The sequence below is a fragment of the Ambystoma mexicanum genome, chromosome 2q (genome assembly GCF_040938575.1).
Source record: "Ambystoma mexicanum isolate Mex_15411 chromosome 2q, UKY_AmexF1_1, whole genome shotgun sequence".
Lineage (NCBI taxonomy): Eukaryota > Metazoa > Chordata > Amphibia > Caudata > Ambystomatidae > Ambystoma > Ambystoma mexicanum.
In genome coordinates, this window is record NC_090924.1 from 702,567,507 (window position 1) to 702,592,422 (window position 24,916).

The 24,916-nt window shown below is 48.3% G+C and overlaps 1 protein-coding gene across 7 annotated transcripts in view; it reads right to left on the minus strand.

Annotated features, from left to right (window-relative positions):
* Positions 1 to 24,916, minus strand: part of KMT2C (lysine methyltransferase 2C) — a 2,745,351-nt gene that overhangs the window by 945,743 nt on the left and 1,774,692 nt on the right. For all 7 annotated transcript variants that reach the window (XM_069647923.1, XM_069647922.1, XM_069647921.1 and 4 more), the window contains one exon: positions 19,551 to 21,319. In XM_069647923.1, coding sequence (XP_069504024.1) covers positions 19,551 to 21,319 — 1,769 coding nt within the window. The remainder of the gene's footprint in view (positions 1 to 19,550; positions 21,320 to 24,916) is intronic.

Consider the following 24,916-nt stretch of genomic DNA (forward strand, 5'->3'; position numbering starts at 1 on the left):
CGTGATGCAGCCGGAGTGCCACCTTGGGATGGAAGCCTTGTTCAAGGCCTTCCCATGGTTCACAGGACCAAAGTTCACGAACAGTTGAGAAGTTTTCCGAACTCTTTGTGCGCGTCACATAGAACTTCAGGGCACAAGCAACGTCCAGCGAGTGCAAGGCCCTTTCAGCCGGTGACAAAGGTTTGGGCGAAAACACAGGTAACACCAAAGGCTTGTTGAGGTGGAATTCCGACAGAATCTTTGGCATGAAAGAGGGGTGTGTCCGCAGCACCACCCTCCATTTGTGGAAAGTCAGATATGGTTATTTGCAGGATAGGGCCTGGATCTCACCCACTCTCCTGGTAGAGGTGGTGGCTACAAGGAAAGCAGTTTTCCATTCGAGGAACTTGAGAGGGGCCCGACGCATAGGCTTGAAGGCCCCTCCCCACCCCCCATGAGCCCCATCGGCACAACTTTGAGTTCCCAAGCCGTGGGAGGAGCCTTCACTGGCGCGAAAGATCTAAACAGTCCTTTGAGGAAGTCCTTTATGATGTAACGCTCACCTGATTCCCGTAGAGGCGCCGGTCTTGACTGGGCGTATACCGTATCTTCAAAGGTGATGTGTAACACACGGCTGTCTCTTTGGGCTGGACCTCTGTGCACTGTATGTCTGACTCGAAGGGTAAGATGTCTGCAGATAGAAAATATGGGATTAAGGAACTGGGTTATTGAATGTCTCTCTCTTCTTCCCTTTCTCTTCTCCTGTAGAACCCCAAGGGTTAACGCTCTCACCTTAGGTAAGTGAACGCCGTGCTCTCCATCTGCCTCGGGGCAGGGTGCTGTAACCAGTTTCTTCACTGGATAAGGGGAGCAGGCCTCTTGACTTCAGAGGACTGCTGTCCATCGTTTACTGCACGAACGGTAAGTTTCGAGTAATTCTAATGTCTTTAAAAGTCTTTAGTAATGATGTCTCTTGTTTTGCAGGGTTCCGGCGATGGCGGATGACGGGCTGAAGTGAGTTGAAGATGGAGCCCGTGTGATGAATAGAAGCGCCTGGAAGCACGTAAGTAAGCGCTTGTTGCCTGCTTCACGATGTGCTCCAACTGTCTTTTTATTTTGCAGGTACAAGTTCGGAGCGGCTGCAGGGTGCCGGAATACCCACTGGGTTAGATGTGGAAAGGAGTAATGGCACTTGAGTATTAAAGTTCCCCAATGTCTTTAAACGCACCTTGTTTTGTCTTTCAGATGCGGGATGCAGCGCCGAAGGCCTCCGGAGCGTGCAAAGAGTTGGTAAGCTTTTGTCTTTCAGATGCGGGATGCAGCGCCGAAGGCCTCCGGAGCGTGCAAAGAGTTGGTAAGCTTTTGTCTTTCAGATGCCGGAATGCAGTTTGAAGACCTCCGGAGCGCACGAAGAGTAGGTAAGCCTTTGTCTTTCAGATGCCGGAATGCAGCGCGAGGCGTTGGTGACAGCCGATGAACCAGGTAAGTGAAGAGCTGTCATTGAAGACCGTAATGCTAACCTGTTCTTTCTTGTCTTTATAGGTGTTGCTGAAGACTGGATTCAGGATGTTAAGCCTTTTTCCTTAGGCCCAGGATCAGATGCAGAAGACACGATGAGCGTTCTGCTGCAGAGGATGCAGAATAACGCAAAGCAAGATTCATCCATCGGGTGTGGTTTAAATAGCCTCCTGTAGTGCTTAGGTCTCTCCTTCCAGAGCCACGCCTAGGTAAGAAAAGAGTTCCTGCTTTCCAGAAGAGTTCCAGTGTTCTGAATCTAGGGAGTGGCTCCTGCCCCACCCAACAGGAAAAGTAGTTCCAAACAGAAGAGGATCAGAGGCTCAACTGGCAGGCAAGTAAGCAGCATGGTCTGCTGCAGGTAAGTCCACCCAAGCATTATGAGCCCGGCGCTTCCAGCGCTGGGACTGGGCATATTTATGAGCCTGGTGCCACTGGCGCCAGGACTGGGTCCAAAAGGTCCCAATTGGGACTGGTTGGCACTCGGAACCTGGGTTATGGATCTGCTTCCAAGGGAGTTGGGAAAACCCTGACCTTTTGGAAGCAGAGATCATGACATATGAGTTGATGAGACCAAAGTGAAGATCTTCCTGGAGACCAGGTGTAGCGGGAGATAGCCGCCAGATGTACTTTGATGGAGGCGTGCGCCAGTCCAGCCTTGGACAAGTATATCAAGTATGGAAGAATCTGCAGAGCCGTGACCCTCAGAGGGGCAATCTTCTGAGACCGGCACCACGTTGCGAAACGCTTCCATTTGTGAACGTAGCACTTCAAAGTCGACAACGCCCTGGCCTCGCCAAGGACCTCTACAGTCCGATGCAACTCACAGCCTCCAAACTCTAGGGCTGCAAGAGCCAAGCCCTCAGGTTCGTCGATCCTGGGTCATGGTGAAGGATTGCATCTCCTTCTCTGGTGAGAAGATCCAGAACTACTGGCAGCTTGACCAGAGGCGACGTTGCCAGGCTGAGAAGGTCCGGGTACCAAATCAGCCTCGGCCACGCCGGGCGAGGAGTATCATCCTGCATCAACACTGTCTGAGTGTGTTGATGATTCATAGCAGGAGAGCAAACGGAGGAAACATACAGAAACAGGCCTTCCCACGGGAAGGAGAACGTGTCCCCCATGCTCTTCGGTTGGTGGAATCTACTGGCAAACTTCTGGCATTTGGAGTTTGCTGCCATCACAAACGGATCGATCCGGGGCCTGCCCCACTTGACTAAGATGCAGTCCACCTGGTCCTGCAGAAGTTCCCACTCGTGGCAGGAGCACAATTCCCTACTAAAGGAGTCTGCAATAGTGTTCTTGACTCCCGCCAGGTGAAGAGGTACAAGGAATATCCCCTGTCCGACGGGCCAGTGCCACAAGTCCTGTGCCTCTTTAGAGAGCATTGGGGATCGAGTACCCCCCTGCTTTCCGATGTAGAACATTGTGGTGGTGTTGTCTGTGAAGATCCTCACCACCTTGCCCTTCAGAGACAGAAGGAATGACTTGAGGGCCCAGAACACTGCCCGTAACGCCAGGATATATATATGGAAATCCTTCTCCTCCGGCAGCCAGAGTGCTCTGCCGTGTAGATGTCCAGTGTGGGCTCCCTAGCCTTCCAGGGAAGCGTCCGTGGTGACAGTCTCCTGGTGTGGGGTTTTTTGAAACCCTTTGCCTCGGGCGACATTGGAGCGAACCCCCCCACCACCCTATCACCCGACCAAACTCCCCATCAAGCAGGATCTTGTCAGCGAAGCTTCCGAACACGTGTATCCAGCGATTGTCGAGGAACTCCTGAACAGTTTGCATCCGTAACCTGCAGAGCTGGATAAGGTAGATGCAAGACGACATCATGCCGAGCAGCAACTTGATGGTTTGCACCCTGGCGGTCTTCCATGAAAGCAGTGGTTGCACTTTTCCCCGAATGGATGCTACTCTCTCCTCCGAGGGCTAAGCCAGGTAGAAGACCGTATTGACTCTGGCTCCTAGGAACAGTGCGTTCTGCGATGGTGTCAAGCAGGACTTCAGATAATTGATGGATAATCCCAAATCTGTCAGCAGCTGGACGGTTGTTCCGTGTGTCCGACGGCTAACTCTCGCGTCGGGCCCAGATGAGCCAGTCGAGGAACGGGTACACGTGTATACCTCGTAGACGCAGATGGGCACTTCATGAACGACCTGGGGGCCAACTTCAAGCTGAAAAGAAGGGCCTTCAACTGGTAGTGCCATCCCTGCACTAAGAAGCGTAGAAACTTGCAGTGTTTCTTGTGAATGGGGATGTGGAAATAGGCGTCCTCATGGTCCAGCAACGCCAAGAAGTCTCCTTTTTCCAGCTGGCCGAGCAGGTGCTGCAAAGTGACCATCCTGAACTTCTGGGACTTGAGTTAATTGTTCAGACTTCATAGGTCTATAATGATCCTCCAGCCCTCGGTGATATTTTTGACTAAAAAGTATCTGGAATAGACTCCAGAGCCCTGGAGTCGTTGGGGGACTAGCTCTATCGCCCCTTTTTGCAGCATGGCCCACACCACCTCCAAGAGCTGTGGGATGTGCTGCTCCTGCCGGGCCACCGGAGGGATTCACGGACACCGGTGCTGAAATTCAAGGGTATGTCCTTGGGCGAGAGTGTCCAGCACCCATCTGTCGGTAGTGATCTTCTCCCACTCGCTGAAGAATCCAGTCAGCTGTCCTCCCACTGGGCTGCACGGGTGAGGGCCCAACATCCTTGCCTGTTCAGACTTGCTTGGGCACCAGCGTCCTGCCTTCCAGGCGACGGCGGCTCCGACCACCTCCACCGTTGGCATGGGAATGGCCTCTGTAGGCTTCCTGAGTCGTGGAACTGGAAGGCTGATGGTACAATGAGGAAAAACCTTTTGACGACCTGCTCCACTTCCCTCTGGAGTAGCAGAATGAAGAGCAGTGCTGAAGGAGCGTACACAGGCAACAGGGCCGTCCCTGTATCCGCCTTGAAGGCCTGTAGTGACTCGTCGACTACCTTTCCAAAAAGGTTATCTCTGTCAAAAGGCATGTCCAGTACCCTCGTCTGGACCTCCTGGCGGCAATTGGTGGCCTTCAACCAGCCTTGGTGAAGAAGGCAGACACCGTTCCCTGTCTGCTAGAACCCTGTGTGGGCAATGTCCAACGCCACCGTGGTGTGATCCAGCGCCACCTCTCCCTCCTGGAAGAGGGCGATCGCCTCCATCTTATTGTCACCTGGGAGGAACTCTAGAATCGGCCCCAGCTGCCGTACCTGGCCAGTGCGTTTGCCGCCTTGATGGTGGACGCTGTAGTGTAATTGGCCTTCCTTCCCATAGCGTCCATCTTCTTCCCCTCGCTGTCTGGAGGGAGAAAAGACGATGAGGACGGGTTAGCCGACAGTTTCCTCGCGGCTGCCAAAACCACCAAATCAGGCCCCTAGGTGCGGATTCCAGGACCCCAGTACTACTTCTTCAGCCTATCCCATTTGGCCAGAGCCATGCAAGGATTCTTCAAGAGGGCCAGGCCCTCCTCCCACATGTCGTCCAGAAGGGGCACCGCCATGACAGTCTTCCTGTTGGCCTCGTGCCTCCGGTACAGGAAACCCTCCTTCTTGGTTTCCTCAGGCACAAGCTTCAAAAGCTTGAAGGCTCCGACGACCATGGAATGGCACGACACCACGTCATCCAGTGGGGATGCCCTTGGATGCGCAGACCTGCCGCCCATTGCAACGACATAGTCGACGCTGTGGCCGTACCCATCCCTGTGTCCACTGGGGGAAGAGGGTACCTGACGGGGATATTAAAACGGGGGCATCGGATGATGCTTCCTCTTTCCCAGAGGCTGATCAGAGGGTCGGGGGGCATAGGAACCAGGCCCTGCAGCATCCTCTTCTGGATCTCCGACACCAAAGTGTAGAGGGTCGACAGGATGCCCAAAGATGCATCCCTTGGTTGTGCTGGCGTGATCGGAACACTAGGCCCTGCGCGCGCCGTCGTTCACGTCTTCGTGGACCGTGTGTAAGGACTCAAGGTACTCGTCGTCTGTGGGCAAAACTTCCATGGCCTCGGGCTGATCCAGGGGCTCTTCGCCCCCAACTCAAAATTAGGCACACGCAACTGCTTCTTGATGTTATATTCACAAGTTTGAGGTTTGAACAATGGGTTTAACAAGGTTGGGTATTCTGTAAATTACAAGTTACTCACCGTAGTGACTAACTTACTCTTAGTCCATAGTCCCCTTTCCTCCATACTGTCGGTAGGGACGCGAGACCACCCTTTTCACCAGAAAAAACCTTCTTCCCCTTTAAATCTGGAAGCGCACAGGGGTGCAGCAATGGGAGCATGGGCTCCCCCGACTGCCCACCGGTGCCACTCTCTAGTCCCCCTTGAGGCGTCGACAATATTATAATTGCGTAACTGACACCAGTTTTATTAGGGGGGTGCGGGGGGGGCGGTGGGACGTATGGAGGAAAGGGGACCAAGAGCACGTTAGTCACTACGGCGAGTAACTTGTAATTACTCTCACGTCCCGTCCCCTTTCCTCCATACTGTATGGGTGATTACAACTTAATGTAGCCCCAGGGTGGAGAGGTGACCCTCCTTAAGAAAACAAGTTCCTTAATGCTGCCTGCCAGAATGCCGTGTCTGAGCTGGAGCCGGCATCCCAACAGTAGTGCTTGTAATGAGCAGAGGGGGTGGCATCAGTGCGCGCCCTGCTAATGACCTACCACGGTACGTGTCTCTGGCGGACGACCGCCATGGCCTTGGCTCTGAATGTGCGGGTATGCATGTTTTCTAGAGGCAGCTTGCGTTGCCCCTTCTAGGCCTCCTTCAGGAGGCCACGATCCACCTTACAGTGGAGGCCTTGGAAGCCTGATATCCTGACCCTGACGCTCCGAGGGTGATAAACAGAGCCTCAGACTTGCAGAAGCTCTTAGTCCTGTCCAGATAGAACTTTGGCACTCGTCTAGCATGAAGAAAGTGCAGAACCTTCTGAGCACCTCAGGGTCAGCAAAGAAAATAGGGAGTACTATCTCCTCATTTAGATGGAATGCAGAGACTACCTCAGGTACGTACGTGGGATGCGTTCTGAGGACCACTCTCTGTCCTGTGAAAGGTATTGTATGGCTAGGGTGCCATTGGAGCTTGGATTTCGCGGACAGCGTGCAGCAGTAATACCCACCAAGAGGGCTGTCTTAATGGTGCCTAGCCTGATGTCCGCAGATGGCATTGGCGCAAAGGGTTTATGCGCCAAGACGCCCAACATTATGCTGTGGTCCCACACAAGGTGTGGCTTCTTGATGGCAGGGTAGAGTCTGCAAAGGCCCGTCATATGTCTTAAGCACCGGATTAGAGGATGAGAAAAAACTTCCTCCTCTGAGTTCCGGTAGGCTCCAGTTGCCGCCAGATAGGCTTTGAGGGCGAGCCAGATGGCCACCCACTCGAGCCAGTCGATGAGGGCTGCCTGCTCCTGACAGAACCCTCTCTGTGGACCCTGTGGATGTCCAAGGTAGCTTTCCATCCCGCTAGGGAGGAGTCTGTGGGGATGGAAACATGCAGAGTTGGCTGACAAAGGGTCCTGCCTATCCGTAAGCTGCTGTCCGTGCTCCACCAGACTAGGTTGTGACAGATGCGGTGGAATGCTGACCGGCTCCACTGGGAAACCTTCTCCCGATTCCAGAAGGCTGCGCAGTGTACCTGCAATTTAGGCGTTGGTACCACCATGCTGAGGTCACTGTTCTGCTGAGAAAATGCCCCCGGGGCCTCTGATGGCTGAGATCTGGTCCTCTGAAAGGAAAATTCTTTTGGAGCTTGTATCCCAGATGAGGCCCAGGAATGTTCGAGTGACTGGGCTCCAGCTGTGACTTCTTGAGATTGATGGGAAATGCCAACTCATGTAGTGGGAGCATAAGGGCACAGGCGGTGTGGAGGACTGCCTCCGGGGACCTTGACCTGATGAGCCAGTCTAAGTATAGATCGGCGTGGTGATCCTGGGCACTAAGTGGGGCTGCCATGTGATCATCTGTCCTGTACAGACCTTGGGGGCCGAATTGAGGCCAGAGGGTAGAAACTTGCATAGGAAATGGAAGTCCATGATCCTGACCTACGAAAGGACCGATGGGGCTTCCGATCGGTACGAGAAGGTAAGCATCCTTCAGATCCAGGAGCACATGCAGTCTCCCGTGCCCAATATCTCCGCGCTGGGGAACCATTGTATGACAAAAATCCACAAATAGGCGACCAGACCCCGATGGGAGGCCGGGCTTTCCTCCACTGCCCGCCTCTCTACGTGCAAGCGTATTTCCAACCACAGAGTTATTGTCCGAATCTGTGGGAGCGGAAGGGAGGAGAGAGGCGGTACAGGGATCGGTAGGCAGAAGCCTGAGGACACTGTGTGGAGGATCCAAGGGTTCAGGAACCTTGTGCGCCCGCATGGGCGCGCGTCTAGCTATATGCCCTAGGGGTGGCTTTAGTGAAGATGGATAACGATTCAGCAGTCTGGGGACTATTCCTCCTCTTATCAAGTTCCTAGTCCGTAGTGGAACGGAACAGGTCGCCCCTCGCCACCTCCCCTCTACCCCCAAGGGAAGGTCCAGTGTGCGTTCCTGGGTGTCAGGGTTGAATTTGGTCGCCCGTAGCCCGGTAGTGCTATTCCTGCCAGTAGCAGTGCAAACGGCACCACCTGAGGTGTGAATGCACGCCACGGAGGGCCCCATGCAAATATTTTTGGCCGGCGTCAGCCCTGCCTTGAAGGCCGTAGTGTGAGGCTGTGAGAGTGCCAAAAAGCAAGAGGGGGCCCTCCCGCTGCCTCAACTTGGTGTCAGGGCACCTGTTGGTAGGCTGCGCCGAATGGGGTTCAGCTGTGATGAACTGACCCAAACGGCTGCTGAGTAGGAGTCCATGGGGCTGCCAAGACTGTTTGAGGCACGGGGCCAATGTTGTGGGCACTGGCATGGGCAGCTGGAGATGCACTGGAGCCGGAGGCGCTGGAAGCAAGGGCGGAGTGGCCGTGGGTGCTAGCGACAGAACCGGAGGGAGTATGTCCCGGAGGGTGATGGCTTTTCAAGAAAACCCATCTTCACAGGCCAGTGGAGCACTTGACGGCGCAGGCATGGGCGCGGGGCCCCGAGGGTGCTGCGGCCTTAATCCACTCTGCTGTACTGTCTGCGGGGAGAATCGGCCCTGCGACGATGAAGGGTATGCCGTGGGCCACATACTTAGTGAAGACTAGTCCCACCTGGAAACTCGTTCCCCTACTTGTTCCCCAAAGGGGGATGGTGTCTGATGAGTCGTTATTTGATCGGGCCCTGCGGCCATTTTGTCAGGCTACGTGTCGTATGCCTGTGTTGTGGTGCTTGCCGCGTTGGGCCCCGCCTCTTCCACGACACCTGGTGACCGAGGTTGAGGCCTACCCTGCACCTCAGGATGGGGCCTGGTAGGCGGAATGCCGTCGGTAGTGCTGCGTAGAGGTGCCCCCCCCTCAGATGTCTGTCTGGGACTGGGGGGTAGCCCTTTGGGCCTTACCCCGGTAAATGAACCTTGTGGCCCCTACGCTCAGTCACCAATAGGATCTCACGACCCTTCGGCCTTGCGGCCGGTAGCAGCCCTGGTACCTGCACTGGTACAGGGACCTGGAAGGTCCCTCCCGTGCCTCCTGGACGGAGACAAATCTGCGGGGTGTGTGGTGCGTACAGGTGTTAGGCAGAATTATATGCCGTACCCTTTGGGAACACCACATACAATTAAGACTACAGTACAAATTTACCTTTGGTACAAGCCTGTACTACACTGTAAAGTGGTAGCGATGGCTGAGCAGCCAGACTTATCTCAAGAGTAAGTGAGCAGTACAAGATAGTTACACAAAGGACAGCAATTACTATGATTCAGGCAAACACTGACAAAGGTTTTCAAGTAAAAGAATATACATTTATTTCACTCTTCAGTTGCATAACATTACACTATTATAAGCAGTCTACAATCACACTCTTAATACACCACACCCCTTAAATTCCAGACAAGTTAAGCTCACAAAATGAAGTGGGAGCAAAATAGCACTCCAGCTATTTAAAAGGGAGGGAAAAACAAAGTTATTAGAAAATTAAATCAAATCAACAGGTATGTAACTCAGAGCAATTGAACAATAGGAACTACAATGATAAAATCACATGGAAAAGGCTTAGGGCCAAAGTCAATGGGTCAAAAGTCTTTTGCTCAAGATAATACAGTTCAGGGTAGTTCGCGGTAAAGTCTGTGGCATGGATCCCGGACAAGGTTGGTTGAAGAGTTCAAAGAGAAGAGAAGGACAAGCCCTCAGATTGGAGAAAGATTTCGAACACTTTCACCGTGGTTGAACGTAACGAGCAACCGATTGCACAGTACCTTAAAACGGAGAGGAAGCTGTAGCTGAGGCGGACGTTCCTGGTAGTTCCTGCAGGCTCACTGTTCCTGAAGCGACTGTCGGACTGACGAGAAGTAGGAAGACTGGAGTGTCCTGCACTACCCAGGGAAGAAACCAGCAGCAGAGCAAAACGAATAAAAGGTGCGCTCCTTAAAACTCAAGCAGGGTCCAACCTTCCTGGCTATCCGGCCCACTGTAGCTCTGTACAGCGAATTCGACAAGAGCAGGGGTCCTGGTTTGCAGTTAGGGCAAACTGGTTGGTCCCACCAGCTCAAGGGAAGAAGTTTCCTAGAGGATCTTCTCTGTCGTCGGATTCTGAAGATTCAGACCTGCAGCAGGGCTTCACAGGGCGGTTTAGTCGTTGTAGGGGTCCTCTTCCATCAGTTCCTCGTTGGTTCTTTCGTTTCAGTGGCGACTCAGCCTTTCCAGTCCCAGAGACCTGCTTTTAATGCAGTTTTCCACCATTCATACAGCCTGGCTGTCAATCACCCAGCAGGGTGGCTGTCCTGGCAAGGACAGTCCCCTCAGCAAATCAAACAGGCGTGCGACTTGGGTTACCAAGGGAACCCATGGCAGGGGTCCGAAGATCCCTTCCTCACATCCTGCCTACCTAGACTTCTGTGCAGAAACCCGCAAAAAGACGGTGAACAAAGGATTCATCCCTGGTTTGGCGCACAGAGAAAAACATGAGAAAGACTAACAAAAAGAAATGGCAAATAAACCCAGCCGGAGCCAAAATAAAATGTATTTGGTCAGCGGGTTTATGTTCGAGGCTAATATAATAGTCTGAAACAATACCATAGTTATATAAGAAAAGTTAGGGTAGTTAACACTGCCACCAGCCAACTCTTGATGTAAAGGGAGCAAAACAAGGCTCCAAGAGACAGACAAAAAGGGATAAGAATTAACCCTTTCCAATACTCCATGTAAGATGGGGTGTACTGGGTCTGTGGTTTAAAGTGACTAATAATAAAGTTAATGGCAACTTTACCTCTTGGGGGGGGGGGACAGTAGTAAGCCCTAGAAAATGAAGTCAGTGAGAAGTCTCAAAGACAACCCTGTGTCACTGCACTGAAGGTGCTGTGTAACACACATGTAAAATATGAGGCCATGGAGTAGGTGAGGCTCCAGTGCTCAAGATCACACAAAAAGTGAAAATACACAGCAAAACACATGTAAGAGTGGGAAAAAGGCTCACACTCTTACCAGGTGAAAAAAATAAATCCTACCAATCCAGCAAAGCTGCTGAGGGACTAATTGGGTAAGGCAAATCAGCCATTTATGAGAATTCTCCCTAACACTCGCCCCCCCTTGGACATATGCCCGGTACTGGGACATAGCCCCTAGGGTGCAGCACCAGCAATTGAACCTTGCAGCTCCCCAGCACAGTCGCCTGTAGGATCTCACGACCCCTCGGCCTGATGGCTTGGAGCTGAAGCAAACAGCCTTGGTTCCTGCCCTGGTACTAGGACCTGAAACGCTTCCCGGCGGAAGGAGCCGCTTTTGCGGGGTACGTGGTGCATACAGGCGCACCCTTGGACATTTGTCTGGTACTGGGGCATAGCCCTTCGGGCGTAGACCCGGTAATAGACCCTTGCGGTCCCTCCCGCTCCTGCGCTTCCTGGGAATGGAGTCACTTGTGCAGGGTACGGGTTGTGTACAGGCTCCCCCTCGGACATCTGTCTGGCACTAGGGTGTAGCCCCTTGGATTAGACCCGTTAATAGAGCCTTGCAGCCCCTCAGCGCAGTGTCCGGTAGGCTCTGACGACCCCTCGGCCGACGGCCGGTAGCGGTCTTGGAACCTGCACTGGTACCAGGACCTGAAAGGTCCCTCCTGCACCTACGCTTCCTGGGGAAGGAGTTGCATATGCGAGGTACATGGTGCGTACAGGCACCTTCTCAGACCTTTGTCCGGTACTAGGGCATAGCCCCTCGGGTTAGACCCAGTAATGGAACCTTGCGGCCCCTCAGCGCAGTGTCCGGTAGGATCTGGCGACCCCTCGGCCTGACGGCTGGTAGCTGTAGCTACCTTGGAACCTGCATTAGTACCAGGACCTAAAAGGTCTCTTGCGCCTCCTGCGGGAGGAGTCGCCTTTGCGGGGTAAGTGATGCGTACAGGAGCCCCCCTCAGACCTCTGTCTGCTACTAGGGCAAATCCCCTCGAGTGTAGACCCGGTAATAGAGCCTTGTGGCCCCTTATCGCAGTCACCGGTAGGCTCTAGCGACCCCTCGGCCTGGTGGCCGGTAGCTGTAGTAGCCTCGGTACCTGCACTGTAACAAGAACTTGAGAGGTCCTTCCAGCTCTATGTGCGGATGAAAACAGTGCCCCTAACCTTGGGCCTGGACTTGTTCTGACAAATTCCTTCGAGTCCTCTGGCTTCCGAAGAGCCCCGTCCAACAGGCTAACCTGTTCTTTAGAGTGCGTTGTAAGCGCATTGCATGCGGTACAGAACTCCCAGCCATGGTCAGGGCCAGGGCAGCGGAGGAAGTGATGAGACGTAGGGAGAGCCCCTTGCAGGCGGAGCACCTGCTGGAGCCTGCTGACGTCGAACTGTGCTGGGGAGGAGCATGGCAACAGAGGTATCTGATTAAAGACAAGAAGAAGATAAAAAAGAAAATACTTATCCGGGGAACAGCACGTGGAATTTCAAGGCCAGAGGCCTAACCCAGGAGCGCTGGTGAAAGCGGGCCGATCCAGTCGATGTGGAAAAGAAGACTGATGAGTGCGCAGGTGGGCAGAGTCAGGTGAGCCCATGCTCCCAGGGGCGCACCACTGCGCGCCTTTAGATTTAAAGGGGAAGAAGGTTTTTTCTGGTGAAAAAGGTTCTGTCTCCCGTCCCTAGCGAGGAACGCCCATACAGTATGGAGGAAAGGGAACGGGACTTAAGAGTATGATCTTCGCAATGTTCAACTTCCTGAATTGGTGACACGTGACCACTCCTTCAGATAGCAACAGTCTTAGAATAGTGAACAATGGATCTAAGCAGTATTTCCTTTCTACGCGAGTAAAAAGACAATTTACACACGAGTGCTACATTTCACATTATTCAAGTTCAACAACTTCTGCTCGCTTCATTTATGAACGGGGAATTGTGTACTGTTGCCTGCAATGCTCACGCAAAGCATTAGAACGCAGAGTTTCCTCACTGGCTACTTCAATACCTGTTCTGAGGGTCGCACTGCTTCTACCACAACATCTGCTGGTTCTAGCTGCTGAAGGACTCCCACCCTTCCTCTGTGAAGGAGTCTCTGGTCCAGCCACACATTTCTGGAGACCCTCTTGCTCAAGAGACCCATGGCTTGGAAACTGCTCCTCTCCTCAGTCTACAGCACATTCAGCATGCAGCAATAACGCTCACATGGGGATAGACCTCTCTCCTGCACGCCTTCCATTGCACAGCCTCTGCACTTCAGAGTTTGGGGGAACAGGATCCTCTCAGAACACGCAGGTGAAATCTGCTGTTGCCAAGTTCTGGCTTCCCTCTTGTTCTCCAACTTCTGCTTGGTTTGCCAGCCTTGTGCCTTGTGCCTTTTTTCTGCTACGGCTTGCATTCCAGTCACAGTTCCAGCTCCCTCCCCTTCCTCCAATTGCCTGCACCTGAGGGCGACATTTATGCCTCTGAAGTTCCTTCAGGTGTGGGCTGTTCGGCTCAATTGCCTCACTGCTGCAATAGCAGTTAGGCTTAATTACATGACTGCTGCAACTGCATGCCTCTTCAGCCCTCTTCCTCGTCCCAGTACTTATGGGATTATGGGACATGTAGTCTCCTTCAACAAAGATAGCTTTTATAACGTTTGGGTTAATTCTAAGGGTAGATGTAGTTGCCTTAACATTATAAAAGGAAAGACTGTTAGAATTAGTGGTTCTGGAGGAAGACAATGATTTTAAGGCATTTTCTGTAGATCCTTTTACATTATGCCTTTTGGGAGTAAGGAGGGTGCTTGAGATACTATGAAAGATTTCTCTGTTAATAAAGCTTGCTCAGAATTAACATAACTTGTACCCTGAGTCACAGAGCTTTTTTGTGGGTCAGGGACAATATAACAGCAATATGCTATTACCCGTTTTGCCAATCGAGCAAGGCACTTTCAGAGGACAAATACTGTGTCTCATCCCACAGGATCTCCTCACCACCCTGGGCTCCGTCTCTCATCCCAGGTGATCCTCCAGCAGTACACCACCCACAAGATCAGGAGGCTTCTGCCTTTCCCTGGCCATCTGAGAGGGGACTTTAGGCAGGGTTTCAGTAAGGGATTGTAGCAGTGGACTCATCTCGCCACGCGTGATGTGCTGTCTGATGCGAGGATCGGCCCGTGCTTCCAACTCGGTGACGTGGCGGTGTGCGAGGAAGGGACGGTTGGAAGCAGGAAAAAAGGAAGTCGGAGGCTAGTGGGGCTCACTCTCCCACTCTTTCTAAATCCTGTCACACTTAATTCCTTTTAGAATAAAGCCCTTCCATTAACTTAACTTCTGCGTCCTTGTAACTGTCATGATACTACAAGTGGCGACGAGGATGGGATGTCTGTCATAACCATGGGATATTTGGAACTCACACAAACCTTATCACTTCTATTACAAAGGATACATTCCCAAACAGTTCTCTGAATTTGAAGGTCACATCCCGGTCACCAATAATCACTTCTTAGCCTCTGCTTCGTCTTGATAATCCCCCTGATGACCGTCATGACCCAAGGCTATTATTCTCTGACGCACACCCAACAGTGGGATGATCCTGTCGCCACGCGTTACCATATCACCTTGAATGCTTAAGTAATCAATGACAATCCAATATGTTAACAAATCTAGATCCTCAAAGTGACCCTTCCTTCGAGGACCACTTTCTTCTAATATTCGTTTAAGTTGCTAGAAATATCCTTCCGGTCGTAGGAGACATGGTAAGGATCAAGCTGCCTCCCGTTCTCAGGAATGGGCCGTGCAGATGGTCCAAGCCCATTGGGATGACTGAAGTTTTTAAACATGCTATACGGGTGGAGGATGGATGTGGTGGGAACATGGAGAGAGTATTTGTGGTGAGGAGTTTGGAGGTATAAAAGGAGGAGTTGGTGTGAATGGTCGATTTGATGTGGAGAGTGATGCTGAAGGGGTGAGGAGACGAGAGAGTTTTCCTCGTCTAGCAACATAGCTGAATGTCTTCGCCGGTCAAGATGGGGAAGAACTTAACGAAGACCTTGACACCTGGCTGAATTTGTGTAGGGGGAAGAAAGACCTCTTTGGCGTTTCATTCGTCTGTGAAGCAGGGAGGATGTATAGCAGTGGACTCATCTCGCCATGCAGGAGGTGCTGTCCGCTGAGAGGATCGGCCCGTGCTCCGAGCTCAGTGATGCAACTGTGTGTGAGGATGGGACAGTTGGAAGCAGGCGAAGAGGAACCTGGAGTCTGGTGGAGCTCACTCTCCCTCTCTTTCTAAATCCTGTCACGCTTAATTCCTTTTACAATGAAGCCCCTCCATTAACTTACCTCCGCATCCTCATATCTCTCATGATACTACAAGGATCCATAGGATTCTTCACACTAAGCCCTAACGGTCTCCATTGTCTATTTTGAATTATGTTGCTTTCTAACATTATGGCCCTTTAGTTAAGGGGCCATGCAGGACTGAATTCCTTGCATACTTTTTTCTTGCAGCCAAAGAAATTGAAAGTGGGTGAATCCCTGGTCTTTTTTTTAATTTAAAAGCGAATGTCCAGCTCTGTGTGCGATTATCTTTGTACGATCATTTGTCATGTGAGCACCATCCGATGAAGAGGTCTCTAAGACTTTGAAAGCTAATGGACCAACTCACTTAGTCCAATAAAAAGTTATCAAAAATGTATTTTGTTTGATTTTAAAACTGGACTAATACAGTGCCAAACTCTTTCTCTGCACATAATATATACCAAAATGTACCAAAACCAATGGCACATCTGCCAAGTGAGGAGGAAAGAAGCACAGCGACATTTACTTTGACTGTTTGCAAGAAATAGAATCTGAAACCAAAAGGACTCCAGATCTGGAAACCACTGAACTACCCACAACACAACCTATGCCGAGCAGACATGCAGAAAAGCATCAGAAAAAAAATAAGTAATCGTCTCATTTACCAGCTCTATTCCAAGAGGACCAGACTGAGGAATGACAAACATCGTCACAACAGAGCTGCTAGAGCAAATAAAGGGCCCATCACCCTAACTTGGACCCTGCATGAAAGGCCATCATAGAGGAAAGGAGCCCACTGATTAAGAGGAAGTGGAGAAGTGAATTGACGGACAAGGCAGGAAGATTATGGTGGCATGCTTGGTCATGGTTTGATGCGAAGAGATGCAGTGTAGGTTAAAGATTAAGGCGTCACAATAGGAACCTAGAGCAGAAGAGTTATATGCTGGGTGATGACAAGATTGGGATGCAGCAAATTAATATTCATTGTGTGGTGGGCAGTGGGTAATTAGGAGGCGATTATTGAGTTAGTCTCCGAAAACTATTGTGCAACTATCTAATGTCATTGAATTTGGTTTAATTTGTATTTTCAGGTAAGTTCACAGGGCAACAGATGCTTCTTGGCTTAAGAAAGTATGGACAGAAGGGGCTGTGGGCTGGATAGGTATAGGGCTGTTGGTCAAGGTGTATGCACATCTCAGGAACCGTGATTAGACCCACCATGCAATTCGGAAGAGAAGTAGAGAGGGGTCAGGGTAATAAAAATTAGGGATCCGAATGGTAATGATTCCCAGATAGGATGTCATAGGCTTTGCTTAATGGTCCCTCCTGGAATTTCAGTGTCCTCTGATCATATCAATAAGGGAGCAGCCTTTCAGCATATTAAGAGGTTGGGTTCGGACCTACTCATTCTCCCAGAAACCCACTTAGCGGGGGACGAACGTACCTTTTTCAAAGACGTCTTGTATACATAAATATATCATGCTGGTTTTAGGAATGGTTCCCGGGTGGACGGCAATTTTGGCCTGGAAACAGCTATCATTGAAGATGTTGGACTCCAAAAAGGATGCAAGGTGTAGATACTTGGCGGTCTCCGAGAAGACGAGCAATGAGATCATCCCTTGATAAACGAAAACAGGCTAAAAACATTGCAGACTTCTTAAATATCATGGATAGAGCCAGAGGTAGAACTGGCTGGACCCAAACTATATTTGTATATTGGGCCTAGTCAATGCCACCGACAGATGTGTAGAGGGAATTCACCAAGGTAACGTTTTTTTAAATCTTTAATTCCGGGGTGAATCGATACATTTCACACATTAGGTTTCTTCCTAACGTAAAGGCTCTTAGAATGTTGGAAGCTACCTACCTTATAATACGGATATCTGATGCTCCCCCCCCCCCAATCCCTGGTAGTAGTGACTTTGATGGGGTGTTGGGACCTTTGCATATCAGTTGGAGATACTGAAATATTGAAGTAATGGATGAATTTAGAGAGGAGCCAACCATTCTCTTTCAGGAAAACGTAGGGTCAGTAATGCTGTGGGAGGTGTACAAGAATGGCAAGGGGACAAGACATTGCTTTCATTTAAAAATAAAAGGACAGATGGGTGGAGCTGGCATGAACAGAGCGAGAATTCTCAGGACTGGAGAGTTTATACAGTTAAAAGAGGATGGAATATGCAGATTGTTCTGGAGAAAACATATTGAAATCCTTGTTGACAATGCGCAGCACCAGAGCTGGCTTTCAAGAAGTAGGGTTTATGAGCAGGGAAACAAAAAGAGACCGTCGCTGCATATTACATAAAGTTATAACCGAGTGATAGGAAAAGTGACGATTCAACATTTGAGGCCTCTGTGTAGGATCTTCTAGTTGGACATCTAATATACCAATAAAAGGATGCTATGGCGATCTCAATAACTGATTAGAGCGAGCTATACAACAGTTACCAGTTGGGAAGACGCCAGGTCATGATGGGCTCTCAGATGAACAATGCAAAGCGCTCAGTGAAGAAACTAGTGAGTACAGCCTTAGAATGTTTGTTTCTCAGTGACAAGGGATCATCTGTAAAGATCTGAAAACAAAGGTAAACACAGGAACACAAAGAAAGGAAATCACTCTTGTGGGCACTATGGTTCAATTTGTTTATTGAACAGTGAGACCAAAATATTAGCTAATAAATTGGCAATTAGACTGCAGGCAGTGAAAAATTGCAGGTCCATTTGGATTGTGGCTTCCACCCGGGCAGAGCTACAAGAATACGTGTTGCCACTACATTAGGGGGTTGTCAGCATAACAGTGATATTATGAGTCAACTCACAAGAAGCATTTGACTCTATAGAGTGGACTTTTATGTGGGCAGTGGTTGAGAGGGTTCATATTTTGCTTGTGGTCCTCTTGTAAAAAGAGGGTCAATGGGCACATTTCCGTGGAATTCCTTTGGACCAGGCAAAAAGGAAGGGCATCCCTGCTGTCCCCCCTCCTCTTTGACATGACTATGGAGCCCCTGGATGAATGGATTAGGAGGGACCCGATACTGGCTGGATTTCAATGGCCGAATACGATAAAAGACATTGTTTCATTGTACGCAGATGACCCTCTGCTGTAGCTAAGCAATTTGATCTTATCGGTGCCTAGCTTCACCATTGGAAAAGTGGGTGTTAGAAGCCAAAATCCTGGACAAGAGAATTTCTAATTTATAGAAGGTTAACAATACAATGGACCCCTTGACTAAACAAAGTGAAATGGGTAGTGGACTTTGGTGCATTCGAGAATGGGGACTGGACAGATGCGTTATGTGCTCATAGGCAAGTGAGAATAATTGCTAGAATGCAATTGATCCCATTCAAAATACTACAGAGTAAATTACTTGCTGTACAGACTGGTGAGGAAGGGTCGAAGGGAGGATGCAACTGAATCAGTCATAATAGCCAGTGGCACACTTACATGCATCTGTTCAGCTCATGCCCACATCTTCAAGTTGCAGAAGTAAGCAGAGTACTGAAACCACATCTTGACGTTGCTCCCAAATATACCCTGCTGAGGATATGGATGGAGTGCTCAAGAAATTCTAAATTGCTATGAACGGGATTACTGCAAATAGCAATAATGCCTGGAAATGGCGGGGCATACAAGTCCCCAAGATATCTAAATGGAAGATAGAGCTCAACAGGGCTATGGATATTGTGAAATTAATTTATAAACCGAGGGGTTGTACTGTCAAGCCTGACAAAATATGGCAAACGTGGCAATTGAACCAGTAATGAAAATGGTACACTTATGGTCTTCCTTGCAGGTGGAGTTTATTGATATTGCTGCAGAGGAAACCGGGGGCTACATGCCGGAGGAAGTTGCAGACAATATTATGGATTTATAACCTCTGCAAGGTCTGTTGAAGGGGTTAAGAATATTCATTATTGAGGTTTTATGTTGTTTATAGGATTGTCTTTATGGAGACTGTGATGCCGGACACATATGGGTAATAAAATTAGATAATTGAAAGGTTGTTTTTCTTCTGGTTAAAAACTCAAAAAAGTCTTCATAAAAAAAGACAAGATTTTTCTAAAATGATGGGCCTTGTGCAAGGAAAGTCTGAAGAGCTATTAAACGAAAGGGTTATTTGTTTGGTCAATTTGTCTAGAAAATGGCTACGGAAAAACAATAAGATGCAAATAGCTATTAATGTAAAAGTAAAATTGTCATTTGTTTAAACTGTGATTTAGTCTAACTTTTCACAAAAAGTAAAATAAATGGAATACATACCAACATTAGGGAAAAATGGCTCTGAACGTTGGCGAATCATAGCTTGCATCTGTCTTTGTTGCTGCTGTTCTTGTCGCTCCTGATCCAACAGATCCTGCAGAAGAAGTGGTTGCTCTTCTAGAAGAAGTGGCCTTTCTCGATTTTGCTGTAGCATCAGTTGTTGGGGACCAGACAGGGCACTAGGGCCTGGCTGATTTCCCACAGATGCAATTTGGTTTTCAGGCTCCATGGTCCCAAATGTGTGACCAGTTGGCTGCATGGGAATACCACCTGTGTTTACAGTTGGCCCCTTAAAGGTATGTTTCAGCCTTGCCACCATAGTCAAATTAGAGCTTGCAGCATGCTCCATCATTTGTCGTGGAGGTGTCATTATAGTGTGAGGGGTACCCAATGACTGATTTGATTGTGCTGGTGTCGGAGACTGTGGCGGAGAGCTCAAACAGAATGTTTCAGAGTTTTCTGATTTTTCACTTGCTACCAAACCTCTAACTGGCGTAGGTCTGGTTACACTGCATGTAACGATTACACCTTGGCTAGACAACGGAGGATGGCCTTGAATGACATTTCGACAAAGTGCACTAGATTCCGGATTGTTTTCATTGCTAACCCCCTGACTGCAAGACTCCGTAGCAGCAGTTATCGGACTCAGCCCTGAACCCGTACTAGGAGAATGGCAAGACTGACTGGAGCCAGGCTCCACATTTTCAGGTGTTCTTTCTTCTTGTGAATTTGGGGTTATGATTTCAGTTTTTACTTCAGTAGCATCTGTTTTGTTTAGTAAAGGGACTACAGGTGAATTTGCCAGCCGACTCTTTTTCTCACTGTTTTTGGCAACATTACTCTTGCACAAGAGATCACATTTATCATCGATTGGGACATTAAGATCTAACTCTTCACTAAACATGCCCTTCTTGTCACCTAAATCAAGTTCTCCAGCTGTGTATGCGATTATGTCAAACTCTTCTGATCTAAGAAGGTCATCAAGATTGGGGTCATTGGCCTCAATATTGTCCAAAGTGTCCAGCTCATCTCCTTTGCCATCGTCTGGGTCCAGGTTTAGATTTTCAAGATCTTCATCATCTAAATCTTTTACTTCAACTCCTTCAAGATCTTTCACATCTAAATCTTTCCCTGTAGAGTTATCAGTGTCACGCTTGTCAGGCAATCCTTCAGTTGTCCGTTTAGAAAGTTGCATTTCGCCTGAAACTTTAGTGGGGGAGGTTCCAGACAAACTAACTGATGAAAAAGAATCAACTTGTTCATGATCCCCCGAATGCAAAGCAAGTGTATGTGGATGGTTTAAAGGCATACGATTTTGCTGAGATTCTGATAAATGATCAAAATGCATAGGTATCCGTATGGTGCCAGGTAAACCTGGTTGATTATTTCTCATCGATTCCATTAGTCTTGGCCCCGGAAAGTCTTGTTCAGGAAAGAACCCTGTCTGTCTATGATGCTGGGTGGCAGCTTCGATTACATTAGTACCAGGAGGAGCAAAAATAAGTCTAGGTCTGCCATCAGGGGGTCTGTGACGTAACTCAATATATGCCTGTCCAGATATGTTATGCTGCTGAACAGGCATACCATGTGGTGGATAATGAGAAGTTAGTCCAATAACACTACTCATTTGTAGATTTAAAGGCCTGGGCATATTAAAGGGCAATGATCGTATTTGCTGTGGAACACAAGGAGCTTGCATTTGTAATGGGGGTCCAAAAAAGCGTTCTTGGCCAGGTGTTAGATGATAGTTCCCTCCGGAAAAGGTAAATCTGAAATAAAATAAAATGTTTATAATGTAACCCACAGTCATTTACGTGTCTCTGATGTATCAGTACTGATTAATAACAATTTAACTTCGGTTTTACATGATTTTGTTTTACACACTTTGGGATAACAGTAATATCAATTTTACAGAGATATGTAGTGAGTAGGAAAAATGGGTTAAAACAAACAAAAGTACCCAACTTACTTTCAGAAAGGAGAAGTTATCAGTATTAATGTAATATTTATTTAGCAAAATAATTGACATTCATAACTTAGAAAACAATAAAAGTCCTAATTTCTTTGCTGATATCCAAAATATCTTGGATCAGGGAAATAAAATCCTACTATGTAGTCTTAAAATGATTTTGTTTACAAAGTTTCAGCAATAAGAAAAACATTTAGTTTTTGGAAGGTTTCGCAAGTTCAAATTGTGTGCCAGAGCTAATACAGTTTATATACAATTATTAGAACATATTTACAAAGGTTTTCAGGCAAAACAAAAGTAATAAAATCATACTAAAAATTCAGGATTTGAAAAATGCATTTTTACACAAAATGTAACTATATAATACTTGACAGGCTAACCGAGAAAGGTGCTAAAAGAAGTATTCCACCCATTTGAAATTACATTTAGATTAATGCATGGTGGTATCCCAAGGTACAGTTCGGTAGAGGCTGAAAGAAGAGGTTAACTGGGTATATCCCTTAGTTGACCAATGATTTCCATTTCAGCGCACACGTTGTGGGGAATAGTTGACTTCGAAATCCTTTACTTATGGAAAAACTACTTTGTCAAACTACAAAATGAATGGTTTCGAAAATGCTTGCACCAACATTATCAATATAATCAAAAGAATAAAACCCAAAAGTTACTGAAATCAAAGAAATTTCAATGATAAAAACAACCAAAAAGAAAGCATCTCTGGGGTGTTTACATCAATCGCATCAACACTTTCCAAGCTCCCTAAACAGACTCTGTATTTGGCAGCCTTTGATTCTCTGCTGTTGGAAATTATCCTGGTTATGGTTTCAATCTGGTGTATCTGCTGGGATTTACGGATTGGGCTTCAGGACCTATTTATGCATTTGGCCCAGCCCAGAATGGCAGTGTAACTACAGAACCTCTTATTACCTAATCGGTCAATGGCTCAGTGAGACAACTTGCATAAACCACAAGGCTGCCATTGTGGCGCTAGGCGGCCCCGTCACAGTGGTCGCCCGATTCTGAAATGGTCCCTTCACTACCATGCATCTCTAGCTCCTATCTCTGCAAATCCAGGGTATGCTGTAACATGCAGTGAGCGGAATGGACAGCAAACATGAGGCAAGTGATTTTTTGTACAGGTTTGTGAGCGGACCTGTCAACCAACCTCTCTTTTCGGTGGCACACTTTAATAATAATAGAGGCACTGGGAATGCACCATTTACCACCTTTGTATCAATAACTAATTGCGTCAGAGTACCTGGCTGGCCAATTTTTGACTTTGAAGGATAAACGACACCAACTGGTAGCTCAAGCTAAAAACAAGCAGCCCCTCAACTCCACAAAACAGTAAATTCAAGGGTGGCGAAGGGTCTTGTACCTAGTACCCCTCATTGGAGAGATCGGAATGACCATCAGGAGCATGGTTGGTCTGATCAGCTGCTCAAAAGATCTTTTCAGAATAATGTCCCTAATTATCAAGACAGAAGCATAAGGGATGGACAAAAAGCTAAAATGTTGGCTCCTCCAGTGGCTCTGCAGAATGGGGGCTTCTCAAAAGGTGCTAGAGACAAAGAACTACCAGGGGCCGAAAGCAATTACAGCTCTTACAGGGCATTTCTGGATAGAATGTTATCAGTGGACGATGGGCTGAGGCGAAAACGACCTGAGATTGTTTCAACACATAGCAAAATTGCGTGACATAGCATCTGATGATATTACAGCAGTGGAGTTTCTACTGTTATGTACAATCTGTTTTTGCAATCAGTTGAGGCCTTGTGGCCCCTAGGTTTCGACAGAGACAAGAGTGACCCTAAATGCTACAGGTGTGGAACGCCTCGCGAGTATGAGCACCAGATCCCTATAAAAGAGGTGGATAAAGGGTTAAGGTGTAACAGATCCCCAGTTACAAATGATAATCTGGTCCGTGGAGTCACTGGGTCCCCTGCCCCAGAGGCTGAGCAGTTTGACAACAAACACCCCTTAAGGATTACCTTTAACCGACAGAGTAAGAGGTTGATAGTCACGCAAGCAAACCGAAAAAACCTAATCAACCTAAGAGGGCGAACTGGGGGTGGGTGGTGAAGATCCTGAATGTCAACAAGACCCAGTAACGCCTGAATCCCCCAACTAGAGATCTGATGGTATTGGCTTTCTGGAACATGCGAGGATTCAGACATTTGTTCAACAGCGACCAGAATGATCTAGTAAAATTCAATATTTTACGTTTCTCAGAAACTTGGCTTTTAATTGCTCCTTTGGTTGAGGGCTTCGATCTTTTCCTAAACCTTGCTAAGAAAGGAGTTAAGAGTAGGCCGTCTACGGATCTTCTGACATTGATAAAGAAGGGCCAGGGAATGGAAGTTGTCAAAGCCAGAAATCTCAACCCATACATGCAAACAATATCAGTGGAAAGGAAGAATCAGGAGGCCTTGACAACCCTTTGTTAATAATTAGACATTTGTATTGGAACCCATTTGTCTGGAAGGATGGGAATTTGTCAACACAGTAATGGCACTGAAGAAAACAAAAGCTAGGGCGGAAATCTGGTTGAGAAAATTAGAGGAGTGACTTTCACATGTTAAATGGCCACACCCCACGGGACATACCGGGTGCTACTACCTGATGAAGATTTAACCGCTCTACTCTAGATTACTTTTTTCTCTACTGGCGTTTCCCCTCTGATTAAATCATTAGAAGTCATTAAAATGAAAAATAGTGACCACGATCTAGTACAGCTGACACTGTGGTCACCAGTAGGTGAAAAAACAGAGTCATGGGAGTCTGAGGTGGTTGTGGGACAGAGAAGAAACAGACTTATTAAATGATAGCAATGTTATCTCTCTCAACAAACGAAACATCACAGCCCTGAGCCACATGAATATCGGTTGCGATTACGTATCTTGATGTTAAAGTGGGTGGATTGAAATCCCAGTTTAGACCAAAGCATTGTATGACACTGAAGTGGCCGAAAAGAAAACTTGCACTCAATAGGGATATTAGAATATTCCGTTATCTACCGTGGTCTGAAAGACTAACCTTGAGTAAAAAGCGAAGACAGCAATATAAAAACTGGTTAATATCATACAAGAGCACCACTTCACCGAAGGAATGCTGAAGATTTGCCAGCCAAGGACTACGTTTGTGGCGTCTCTTCAATGAGGTGGGTGGTCGGCATATGACTCTTCAGTGTAACGCAGTGAAGGAAGTAACTGGTATCTTTCTTTGGTGCCCGGAGTCTCGTGTTAGTATTACATCGGAAGGGGCTCGGTGGAACTTTAGTATCTTGAAGGAGGAGGTCTTTGGGATTATAAAGAGGGCAAGTAATTCCAGGGCCCCGAGCCCTGATGGCCTTTCGAACTTCATGCTCAATGGAGCCCCGGAAGAATGGGCTGCCTTC